The following is a 13564-nucleotide window of genomic DNA, read 5'->3' on the forward strand; positions in this document are numbered from 1 at the left end:
TACCTATTCTTCACCTAATACCTTTTTTGCAATATTGGTTAGAGCCTGTAAGTAAGCATTTCACAGTAAGGTCTACCTACACCTGTTGTATTCGGAGCACGTGACAAATAAACTTTGATTTGACCCACAGTGCTCAAAATCACATTTACATTGTCATTCATCTTAACAGAATAGAAATTAGTGTTTTATTGAAAAACAAAACATTGCGCCTCTTCATCCCTGCTATAAATCATAAATTAATATGATTAAAAAAAAAAAACATTTAACATTTAGAACAAGTCACCTTGTTTCTGTACAGCACTTTGAGATACCAGTTGATGTACGAAGGGCTGTATAAATAAATTTGATTTGACCTACACAGTATAAAACTTAAAAATACAATATTTGTATCATATAATTTTGTGAACAACAATGTCCTATTGTATGAACATTTTAATAAATAAATAAAACACAGCTGTTTTCAAATACAAATCTAGGCCTCACTAATTTAATTTAGCCTAGGCATGAACATTCTAATTAGTCCTAATAAATAACAAAATATGGCTGTCTATGAACACAAGGGCTGGCCGGTCATGGCTAAAAGGGATCCAGCTTATGTCAAATTATCATCAGATTTGACTTTTTGTAGCAGGTTAGAAGAATTAGGTTAAGGTCATAGTTGTGAATAGTTGGCAACAATGGTTTCATTTCCAAGTGCTACTGAATAATATGATACATCATTACTTTACTCTAGTCTATCAATCCATTCCAAATATTTAAACTATACATGACATAGGGCCTGCATATGTTGATCTTGCCCAGGGCGGCAGCAGAACTGCTAGGACTGGACCTGATGAACACAATAATTATGCCTCTAATTTACTTGAGTTTGTGGCGGACCTTGGCCTTTTCAAAGTGAGCTGCTATTGTTGGGCAGTCAAAACTGCTCAATTCCTTGGAGCAGCTTTGTTACTTTGTCCTCAAGAAGGCAGTCTTTAATCTGTTTTAGAGAAAGAATCCCATCTTGGCGGACACACTGGAAACCGGGATAATCAACACAATCTTTGCCAATTTTTCACAGTCGAGGTACACTGAGCTGAAGTCCCTTATGAGGACCGCAGATGGGAAGGCTGCCATTGCCCATGCAAATGTATTATTATTATTATTTTTTTAAACCAATGGGGATGTTTTTATTATGCTAATTAGATTACCACGGGGGGGCGCAGACAGACACTAGGGGATAAAGATATTATTCCTTATTTTGAAGTTTAAGGTTATTTTTTCCAAATTGACAACACTAAATATACAAATAATTTGAACTTAAAAAAGTGAACTAGCCCTTTAAGGGAAAGATCCATTCTATTATGAAACTGAATTCTGCCTACCTTCTTGCACTTGTAGCAGACGTAGTAGGCGTATCGGTTCATTGCGAAGCCGGCTGGATCATTGTGGAAGCGGGCACCGGGCGTGGTGATGGCCTCGCTCTTGTGCAGACCCTCGTACTCCATTCTCATCAGAGCTTTCCTCCGTACGTCCTCAAACAGCTCCTTGATAGGGTCCAGCAGGTCCTTGATGACCGAGTGGTTGATCTTGTTCTGGGAGGAAAAAGGCAACAGTCCAGTCAAGTCTCAAGTCTTGGAGTATGAGTCAATTTTCGCTCCTTAACAAAATGTTAGTTCAAACAAACAGAGCCAGAGTTGTTATGATCCAAGCAAGTTAAATTGAAGATATGAATCTTTGTAAGGTCAATTAGTAAATGTGAGAACTCAAGTCCTCAACTCTACACAACAATGTATTTTTAGGTTTGTTTTATTGACCAGATAGGACAGTGAAGAGTAGACCGTAAAGGTAGGAGGACTGCGAGTCAGAAGGGCAGTGGGTTGGATTCGAGAATGGCCCCAGGAGGGATGGCCACTGTTACGTGCTATTTTATTGGGGGGGGCGCTGGTCCTAACTTTTTTGTACATAATGTTTTGGACATTGTTTCATATGACCAAAAAGAGCTTCTGGACATCAAAACAGCGATTACTAACCTCATTTTGGTTGAGGACTTCTATTTCAATGAATCAGAAGTGCATGATAATGGCGCCGGAGGGGATGGCTGCAGTTTTACGGGCTCCTAACCAACTGTGCTATTTTGTTAGTTTTTTTCGCATTGTTTGTAACTTATTATGTACACAAAGTTGTTGCTACCGTCTCTTATGACCGAAAACAGCTTCTGGACATCAGAACAGCGATTACTCACCTCAAACTGGACAAAGAGTCCGTCGCGAAGGATATAATGCAATTCGGAGACCAGGCCCAAATCCCTGTCAAGGGATAAGATTATCCGACATGGATAATATAGAGCTGGCTGGGTTTTCCGTGCATTTGCAGGACAGAGCAGCTAAGACGAGGGCGGGGTGTGTGTCTATTTGTCAATAACAGCTGGTGTGCGATGTCTAATATAAAAGAAGTCTCGAGTTATTGCTCGGCTGAGGTAGAACAAAGACAAAGTAGAGCCGCAATTCAACGGCTCAGACACGAGAGGTATGTGGCAGGGTCTACAATCAATCTCGGACTACAAAAAGAAAACCTGACTTTTCGCGGACCACGATGTCTTGATCCCAGACCAACTAAACAACTTCTTTGCTCGCTTTGAGGACAATACAGTGCCACCGACACGACCCGCTACCAAAACCTGCGGGCTCTCTTTCACTGCAGCCAACGTGAGTAAAACATTTAAACGTGTTAACCCTCGCAAGGCTGCCGGCCCATACGGCATCCCTAGCCGCGTCCTCAGAGCATGCGCAGACCAGCTAGCTGGTGTGTTTAAGGACATATTCAATCAATTCTTATCCCAGTCTGCTGTTCCTACATGCTTCAAGAGGGCCACCACTGTTCCTGTGCCCAAGAAAGCTAAGGTAACTGGGCTAAATGACTATCGCACTGTAGCACTCACTTCCGTCATCATGAAGTGCTTTGAGAGAATAGTCAAGGGCCATATCACCTCCACCCTACCTGACACCCTAGACCCACTCCAATTTGCTTAACGCCCCAATAGGTCCACAGACGAAGCAATCACAATCACACTGCCCTAACCCATCTGGACAAGAGGAATACCTATGTAAGAATGCTGTTCATCGACTACAGCTCAGCTTTTAACACCATAGAACCCTCCAAACTGTTCATTAAGCTCGAGACCCTTGGTCTCGACCCCGCCCTGGGCAAGTGGGTCCTGGACTTCCTGACGGGCCGCCCCCAGGTGGTGAGGTTAGGAAACAACATCTCCACCCCGCTGATCCTCAACACTGGGGCACCACAAGGGTGCGTTCTCAGCCCTCTCCTGTACTCCCTTGTTCACCAATGACTGCGTGGCCATGCACGCCTCCAACTCAATCATCAAGTTTGCAGACGACACTATAGTGATAGGCTTGATTACCAACAACGACGAGACGGCCTACAGGGAGGTGACGAGGGCCCTCGGAGTGTGGTGTCAGAAAAATAACCTCACACTCAATGTCAACAAAACAAAGGAGATGATCGTGGACCTCAGGAAACAGCAGAGGGAGCAGTCCCCTATCCACATCGACTGGACATTAGTGGAGAAGGTGGAAAGTTTTAAGTTCCTCGGCGTAGACATCACGGACAAACTGAAATGGTCCACCCACACAGACATTGCGGTGAAGAAGGCCCAACAGCATCCTGTCGGGAGCATCCTGTTGGGCTGTATCACCGCTTGATACTGCAACTGCTCCGCCCCTAACCGTAAGGCTCTCCAGAGGGTAGTGAGGTCTGCACAACACCTACACCACCCGATGTCACAGGAAGGCCAAAAGATCATCAAGGATAACAACCACCCGAGCCACTGCCTGTTCACCCCGCTATCATCCAGAAGGCTAGGGTAAGTACAGGTGCATCAAAGCTGGGACCGAGAGATTGAAAAATAGCTTATTTCTCAAGGCCATCAGACTGTTAAACAGCCATCACTAACATTGAGTGGATGCTACCAACATACTGACTCAAATCTCTAGCCACTTTAATAAAAAATTGGATATAATAAATGTATCACTAGCCACTTTAAACAATGCCACTTTATATAATATTTACATACCCTACATTACTCATCTCGAATGTATATACTGTACTCTATACCATCTACTGCATCTTGCCTACACCGTTCGGCCATCGCTCATCCACATATTTTAATGTACATATTCTTATTCATTCCTTTACACTTGCGTGTATAAGGTAGTTGTGAAATTGTTAGATTACTTATTAGATATTACTGCATGGTCGGAACTAGAAGCACAAGTATTTTGCTACACTCGCATTAACATCTGCTAACCATGTGTATGTGACAAATACAATTTGAACAACTCGGCATCCGGTCGCAAGGCGCTACAGAGGGTAGTGCATACATCCCAACTCGTAAAAGAAATGAAATACACCAACACTTGTTCCTCACAAGTGTAGCCTAGGTTGTGCAATAAGCAAACAACATGTCCACTCGACAATGAGAATGGTAAAATACAGTAATCATAATATTGAATGCATTAACATGAAGATGGATTTTAAAGAATAGATTGGGTCACTAACTTGACACCAACAAACGCCCCACAATATCTGTCCCTCTTGGCATTGAATGGTTCAGCAGACTGTTCGCTCTCCATAACTGTCTATGAGACTATTGCAGCTCTGTGGTTATAACATTTATTGACCATTTTGATATCTTTTGGAAACAAAGTATTATAAGGAGGATGGGATCCACCCAAACTACTTGGGTTCCTGGATCCTTTCACAGCATTATAAGGCTGCGTTGAGACAATGACTTTATCAATGACTCAAGCCCAGCTCATGAAATCCCTACCAATGTGTCACTGAGTTGTCATAAACTTCAGCAAATGTACATTCTCAGGGGCGCTGGAAGACACAATGTAAGTAACCTAATTTATGTCCTTCTTACTGCCATGCATGCCTCTGCTGTTCCTAGAGCTATTGTATACAGTAATCATGTGCCTATGAACCAGTTATACAGTTAGCACTGAGACGGTGTGCCCTAGCAGGAAGTCCACTGTGTGCAGCTCACCCTGCACTAACATAAATAACATGAGCATGTCTACCTCTGCTAAGCTTCCCAGCAAAGCATTAAAAACAATCAAGCATCCCAGAAAAGCGCTAAAATCAGCCCAAGTTAACATATGTAGCTTGAGATTCATGAAATCAATAATTTGATAGTAACAGATTACAATCATATTCTGACAATCTCTGAAACTCACTTAGATAATACTTTTGATGAACAGTGGAAGAAATACATGGTTATAAGACCAACAGAAAAGCCAAATGTGGAGGTGTGGCCATTTATATTCAGAGCCCCATGCCTGTAAAGCTTAGAGAGGATCTCATGTTAAATACTGTTTAAGTAATATGGTTACAGGTTCATCTGCCTAACCTAAAGCCCATTCTGGTGGGAAGCTGCTATAGACCAAGTGCTAACAGTTAGTATCAGGACAACTTGTGAAATGCTTGACAATGTATGTGATATCAACAGAGAGGTTTATTTTTTAGGTTGATTTAAATACTGACTGGCTTGCATCAGGAGAGAAAGCTTAAAAACTGTGCTACCTGCGCCTGGTTCAGGTTATCAGTCAACCTACCAGGGAAGTTACAAACAGCACAGGAATTAAATCTTCAACATGTATTGCTCAAGTCTTTACTAATGCTGAAGAAATTAGCATCCAAATCCATTGGATGTGGTGATCACATTGTAGCAGCCATACAGTTGAAGTCGGAAGTTTACATACACTTAGGTTGGAGTCATTCAAACTCATTTTTCAACACTCAACAAATTTTGGCAAGTCAGTCTGGACATCTACTTTGTGCATGACACATACTTTTTCCAACAATTGTTTACAGACACAATATTTCACAATTCCAGTGAGTCAGAAGTTACATACACTAAGTTGACTGTGCCTTTAAACAGCTTGGAAAATTCCAGAAAATTATGTCATGGCTTTAGAAGCTTCTGATAGGCCAATTGACATCATTTGGAGGTGTATCTGTGTATGTATTTCAATGCCTACCTTCAAACTCAGTGCCTCTTTGCTTGACATCATGGGAAAATCAAAAAAATCAGCCAAGACCTCAGAAAAAGAATTGTAGACCTCCACAAGTCTGGATCATCATTGGGAGTAATTTCCAAACGCCTGAAGGTACCATGTTCATCTGTACAAACAATAGTACACAAGTATAAACACCATGGGACCACGCAGCCATCATACCGCTCAGGAAGGAGACACGTTCTGTCTCCTAGAGATGAATGTACTTTGGTGCGAAAAGTGCAAATCCATCCCAGAACAACAGCAAAGGACCTTGTGAAGATGCTGGAGGAAACAGGTACAAAAGTATCTATATCCACTGTAAAACGAGTTCTATATCGACAGAACCTGAAAGGCCGCTCAGCAACGAAGAAGACACTGCTCGAAAACCACCATAAAAAAGCCAGACTATGGTTTACAATTGCACATGTGGACAAAGATCATACTTTTTGGAGTAATGTCCTCTGGTCTGATGAAACAAAAAATATAAATGTTTGGCCATAATCACCATTGTTATGTTTGGAGGAAAAAGGGCGAGGCTTGCAAGCCAAAGAACACCATCCCAGCTGTGAAGCACGGGGGTGGCAGCATCATGTTGTGGGGGGTGCTTTGCTGCAGGAGGGACTGGTGCACTTCACAAAATAAATGGCATCATGAGGTAGGAGAATTATGTGGATATATTGAAGCAACAACTCAAGACATCAGGCAGGAAGTTAAAGCTTGGTCGCAAATGGGTCTTCCAAATGGACAATGACCCAAACATACTTCCAAAGTTGTGGCAAAATGCCTTAATGACAACAAAGTCAAGGTATTGGAGGGCCATCACAAAACCTTGACCTCAATGCTATAGAAATGTGTGGGCAGAACTGAAAAAGTGTGTGCAAGCAGGAGACCTACAAACCTGACTCAGTTACACCAGCTCTGTCAGGAGGAATGGGCCAAAATTCACCCAACTTATTGTGGGAAGCTTGTGGAAGGCTACTCGAAACCTTTGACCCAAGTTAAACAATTTAAAGGCAATGCTACCAAATACTAATTGAGTGTATGTAAACTTCTGACACACTGGGAATGTGATGAAATAGATCATTCCCTCTACTATTATTCTGATATTTCACATTCTTAAAATAAAGTGGTGATCATAACTGACCCAAGACAGGGAATTTTAGCTAGTATTAAATGTCAGGAATTGTTTAAATGTATTTGGCTAAGGTGTATGTAAACTTCCGACTTCAACTGTATCTAGTAAAACCATAGTTCCAAAGGCTAGGAACTAATATAGCGTATAAGAGGTCATACAATATGTTTTGTATTGATACCTTTGCTGCTGATGTAAAGAATATGTTTCGGTCCATGGTGTGTAATGAGACGCAATCAGACGCTGCACTTGATACATTTATGAAATTGCTTATCCCAGTTACTAATAGGCATTCACCCATTAAGAACATTACAATAAAAACTTAAATCCCTGTGGATTGATGAATTATTAAAAAATGGTATGGTTGAGCGGGATGAGGCAAAAGAAATGGCAAATAAGTCTGGCTGCACAACCAACAACCGAACATATTTCAAATTGAGAAATCATGTGACTCAACTGAATAAAAAGTAGAAACTACACTATGAAACAAAGATAAATTTAGAACCAGGAACAGATATAGCCCTTGGTTCTCCCCAGACTAACCAACACAAAAACATCCTATGGCGTTCTGCATTAGCATCGAACAGCCCCCGTGATATGCAGCTGTTCAGGGAAGCTAGAAACCATTATACACAGGCAGTTAGAAAAGCCAAGGCTAGCTTTTTCAAGCAGAAATTTGCTTCCTGCAACACTAACTCAAAAAAGTTCTGGGACACTGTAAAGTCCATTGAGAATAAGAACACCTCCTCCCAGCTGCCCACTGCACTGAAGATAGGAAACACTGTCACCATTGATAAATCCATCATAATTGAGAATTTCAATAAGCATTTTTCTACGGCTGGCCATGCTTTCCACCTGGCTACTCCTACCCCGGTCAACAGTACTGCACCCCCAACAGCAACTCGCCCAAGCCTTCCCCACTTCCCCACCGACTCTTTTCTCTGTGTATATCAATGATGTTGCTCTTGCTGCGGGCGATTCCCTGATCCACCTCTACGCACACGACACCATTCTATATACTTTCGGCCCGTCATTGGACACTGTGCTATCTAACCTCCAAACAAGCTTCAATGCCATACAACACTCCTTCCGTGGCCTCCAACTGCTCTTAAACGCTAGTAAAACCAAATGCATGCTTTTCAACCGATCGCTGCCTGCACCCGCATGCCCGACTAGCATCACCACCCTGGATGGTTCCGACCTTGAATATGTGGACATCTATAAGTACCTAGGTGTCTGGCTAGACTGCAAACTCTCCTTCCAGACTCATATCAAACATCTCCAATCAAAAATCAAATCAAGAGTCGGCTTTCTATTCCGCAACAAAGCCACCTTCACTCACGCCGCCAAGCTTACCCTAGTAAAACTGACTATCCTACCAATCCTCGACTTCGGCGATGTCATCTACAAAATGGCTTCCAACACTCTACTCAGCAAACTGGATGCAGTATATCACAGTGCCATCCGTTTTGTCACTAAAGCACCTTATACCACCCACCACTGCGACTTGTATGCTCTAGTCGGCTGGCCCTCGCTACATATTCGTCGCCAGACCCACTGGCTCCAGGTCATCTACAAGTCCATGCTAGGTAAAGCTCCGCCGTATCTCAGTTCACTGGTCACGATGGCAACACCCATCCGTAGCACGCGCTCCAGCAGGTGTATCTCACTGATCATCCCTAAAGCCAACACCTCATTTGGCCGCCTTTCGTACCAGTACTCTGCTGCCTGTGACTGGAACGAATTGCAAAAATCGCTGAAGTTGGAGACCTTTATCTCCCTCACCAACTTCAAACATCAGCTATCTGAGCAGCTAACCGATCGCTGCAGCTGTACATAGTCTATTGGTAAATAGCCCACCCATTTTGACCCATATCAAACATCTCCAATCCAAAGTTAACAAAGCATCTTTCACTCATGCTGCCAAACATACCCTTGTAAAACTGACCATCCTACCAATCATCGACTTTGGTGATGTCATTTACAAAATAGCCTCCAATACCCTACTCAACAAATTGGATGCAGTCTATCACAGTGCAATCCGTTTTGTCACCAAAGCCCCATATACTACCCACCATTGCGACCTGTACGCTCTCGTTGGCTGGCCCTCGCTTCATACTTGTCGCCAAACCCACTGGCTCCATGTCATCTACAAGACTCTCCTCGGTAAAGTCCCCCCTTATCTCATCTCGCTGGTCACCATAGCATCTCCCACCTGTAGCACATGCTCCAGCATGTATATCTCTCTAGTCACCCCCAAAACCAATTCTTTCTTTGGCCGCCTCTCCTTCCAGTTCTCTGCTGCCAATGACTGGAACGAACTACAAAAATCTCTGAAACTGGAAACACCTCCCTCACTAGCTTTAAGCACCAACTGTCAGAGCAGCTCACAGATTACTGCACCTGTACATAGCCCACCTATAATTTAGCCCAAACAACTACCTCTTTCCCTACTGTATTTAATCTACTTATTTATTTTGCTCCTTTGCACCCCATTATTTTTATTTCTACTTTGCACATTCTTCCATTGCAAATCTACCATTCCAGTGTTTTACTTGCTATATTGTATTTACTTTGCCACCATGGCCTTTTTTTCACCTCCCTTCTCACCTCATTTGCTCACATCGTATATAGACTTGTTTATACTGTATTATTGACTGTATGTTTGTTTTACTCCATGTGTAACTCTGTGTCGTTGTATCTGTCGAACTGCTTTGCTTTATCTTGGCCAGGTCGCAATTGTAAATGAGAAATTGTTCTCAACTTGCCTACCTGGTTAAATGAAGGTGAAATAAATAAAATAAATAAATGACAAGAATTAAAGAAAAAGGCAAACTCCCCTACCTAAGAATAGTAAAGCCCCCTTTACTGGCTCAAATAGCTGACCAATCAGCCTGTTACCAACCGTTAGAAACATTGTTGAAAAAATTGTGATTGTTGAGATAATGCTATTTTACAGTAAACAAATTGACAGACTTTCAGCACGCTTATAGGAAAGAACATTCAACAAGTAAGGCAGTGTATTATTGTCTGAGAGAAATTGATAAGAATTATTGTGGTGGGTATTTTGTTAGACTTCAGTGCGTCTTTTGACATTATCCATCATAGTCTGCTTCTGGAAAAACATGTGTGTTATGGCTTTACACGCCCTGCTATATTTTGGATAAAGAGTTACCTGTCTAACAGATAACAGAACACAGAGGCTGTTCTTTAATCCAGGTAGAATCAGGAATTCCCAGGGCAGCTGTCGAGGCCCCTTACTTTTTTCAATCTTTACTAATGACATGCCACTGGCTTGTGTATGTATGTATGCAAATGACTGAACACTATAGACATCAGATACTAAAGCGACTGAAATAGCTGCAGTTAGTTTCAGAATGGTTGTCAAGGAATCTTAGTTCTAAATATTTGTAAAACTAAAAGCATTGTATCTGGGACAAAACATTCACTAAATCCTAAACCTTAACTAAATCTTGTAATGAATAATGTTGAAATTATGCAAATTGAGGTGACTAAACTGCTTGGAGTAACCCTGGATTGTAAACTGCTATGGTCAAAACATATTGATACAACAGTAGCTAAGATGGGGAGAAGTATGTCCATGATAAAGCGCTGCTCTACCTTCTTAACAGCACTATCAGCAAGGCTGGTCCTACAGGCCCTAGTTTTGTCACACCTGGACTACTGTTCAGTCATGTGGTCAGATGCTACAAAGAGGGATTTTTTTTTTACAAAGAGATTGCAAATGGCTCAGAACAGGGCAGTACGGCTGGCCCTTGGATGTACACAGAGAGCTAATATTAATAATATGCATGTCAATCTCTCCTGGCTCAAAGTGGAGGAGAGATTGACTTCATCACTACTTATATTTGTGAGAGGTATTGATGTGTTGAATGCACCGAGCTGTCTGTTTGAAATACTGGCACACAGCTCAGACATCCATGTATAGCCCCACAAGACAGTCCAGAACTGACTATGGGAGGCGTACATTACAACATAGAGCCATGACTACATGGAACTCTATTCCACATCAAGTAACTCATGCAAACAGTAGAATTTGATTTAAAAAAAGAAGAAGACACAAATACACCTTATTGAACAGTGGGGACTGTGAAGCAACAAACATAGGCACAGACACATGCATGTGAACACACGATAACATACACACATGTATTTTATGTTGTAGATACTGTATGTGGTAGTAGAGTAGTAGCTGGCCTGAGAGCAGACTGTGCTGTGCAATCTGTTGTGAATGTATTTTAATGTTAAAATAATGTATAACTGCCTTAATTTTGCTGGACCCCAGGACGAGAAGCTGCTGGACAGCAGCTAATGCTTGGCAGCAGCTAATGGGGATCCATAATAAATACAAATACATCAGTGACCTCATCTCAATCAGCGAGCCGCCTCGCACTCTCCGTTCTAGCTACTCCCTACTGCTTCAAGTCCCCAAGACATATCTCTGAACTATGGAGGACCGAGCCTTCAGCTCACTTGCCTCTCACCTATGGAATGCTCTCCCTGACCAACTAAGACATTTTTAAAACAGCCATAAAACCCACTTCTATAGCCTTTTTACCTGCTTTGATTCTAAATGTAAGTTGTTTTTAAATTGTATAAGTAGAGTAGAACTTTTAGATAACCTTAGCACCATACAAATGAAATGTATTATTATTAGCATTCCCATAGATTCAAAATGGCAGGTTAGCTAGTTAGCTTTGTGGCACAACCAATGATGTATATAAACTTGGGATTGCTGATGCTATGCATTGGGTTTGAAGCAACTGGTCAGCCATATTGGCACTCCCCAGTAGGAGCTGTCCTCCATAGGAATGAATGGAATTCTACACTATGTCAACGAAGTGTTTCAAGGACAAAATTATATAGTTGTATCTAGGTATTTTTTTGATGCAGTGGGGGACAGTAACATTATTAATCAAAAAAAATATTCCTTCAGGAAAATGTTGTATATTTTTACATTTACATTTTTTGCCCACATAATATAACGGCTTAAAGTGTCTGTAATAGAATAAATGTGTCCAAAAATGAATGTATAGATTAATAAATGCATTTCTATAGCTTCCAAGATGGAGGCACAGTGGCAGTCATCTAGTGTATATACAAATCATTGGGCACAACCGACTGCAAATATCTTAATGTTATCTACATCAAAACATTTCAGCACTGTTTCTGTCTTTTGTCATTGGTATTCTGTCTAACAACATTTGCCCTTTCAAGCATTGATCTTCAATTAAAAGGTAATACAGCCTGTACGGAAAATGACCATTTGATACAGCCTAATAAGCTAGCTAGCTAACCTGCCATTTTAGGTCTTCAGGAATGCTGAATATGCTAGTGTCGGCTTCAGAGTGCTTATACTACATGATAATGACACATTTATTTAATATTTAACCATGGTTTTGCTTGTGTGTCAATGGGCCGGAAGTTGTAGGACGACCACGTTTGAAATGGCTCAGGTCGAGAGGGCGGGGCTACATAAGGTGAATAGTACCTTGCAGATTGGGCAGGACATGAAGCCAAAAGTGATCCTGGGTCCGAGCCAGCGGTTGTCCAGAACACGACGGGTACACTGGAGATGGAACACGTGACTGCAGTCCAACTGAGGAACAAAACAGAATCACACACATAGAACCTGACCTTGAATCTGAACACATCTTTGGCATAAAGGTAAACAAGAATACTTGGTTCAAATATATATATATATTTTTTCAAACAACAAAACCAATAGAATTGTCCCACAAGTTCAAATCCTACCTATCTGTAACTCCAGGGAGGTAAAACATTATATATTTTTTTAATTAAAACTCAGCAAAAAAAAAGATACGTCCCATTTTCAGTACCCTGTCTTGCAAAGATAATTAGTAAAAATCCAAATAACTTCACAGATCTTCATTGTAAAGGGTTTATACACTGTTTCCCATGCTTGTTCAATGAACCATAAACATGCACATCTGGAACGGTCGTTAAGACACTAACAGCTTACAGACAGTAGGCAATTAAGGTCACAGTTATGAAAACGTAGGACACGAAAGAGGCAGTTTCTACTGACTCTGAAAAACACCAAAAGAAAGATGCCCAGGGTCCCTGCTCATCTGTGTAGGCATGCTGCAAGGAGGCATGAGGACTGCAGATGTGGCCAGGGCAATAAATTGCAATATTCGTACTGTGAGACGCCCAAGACAGCGCTACAGGGAGACAAGACGGACAGCTGATCGTTCTCGCAGTGGCAGACCATGTGTAACAACACCTGCACAGGATCGGTACATCCGAACATCACACCTGCGGGACAGGTACAGGATGGCAACAACAACTGCCCGAGTTACACCAGGAATGCACAATCCCTCCATCGGTG

The 13564-nt window shown here is 41.8% G+C and overlaps 1 protein-coding gene across 23 annotated transcripts in view; it reads right to left on the reverse strand.

Moving 5' to 3' along the window:
• The window catches only part of LOC112234653 (E3 ubiquitin-protein ligase MYCBP2-like), a 326118-nt gene that overhangs the window by 11099 nt on the left and 301455 nt on the right, over positions 1–13564 (reverse strand). For all 23 annotated transcript variants that reach the window (XM_042314694.1, XM_042314668.1, XM_042314744.1 and 20 more), the window contains 2 exons: positions 12704–12811; positions 1365–1574 (listed from right to left, as the gene is read on the reverse strand). In XM_042314694.1, the coding sequence (XP_042170628.1) occupies positions 1365–1574; positions 12704–12811 (318 nt within the window). The remainder of the gene's footprint in view (positions 1–1364; positions 1575–12703; positions 12812–13564) is intronic.

The sequence above is a fragment of the Oncorhynchus tshawytscha genome, linkage group LG03 (genome assembly GCF_018296145.1).
Source record: "Oncorhynchus tshawytscha isolate Ot180627B linkage group LG03, Otsh_v2.0, whole genome shotgun sequence".
NCBI lineage: Eukaryota > Metazoa > Chordata > Actinopteri > Salmoniformes > Salmonidae > Oncorhynchus > Oncorhynchus tshawytscha.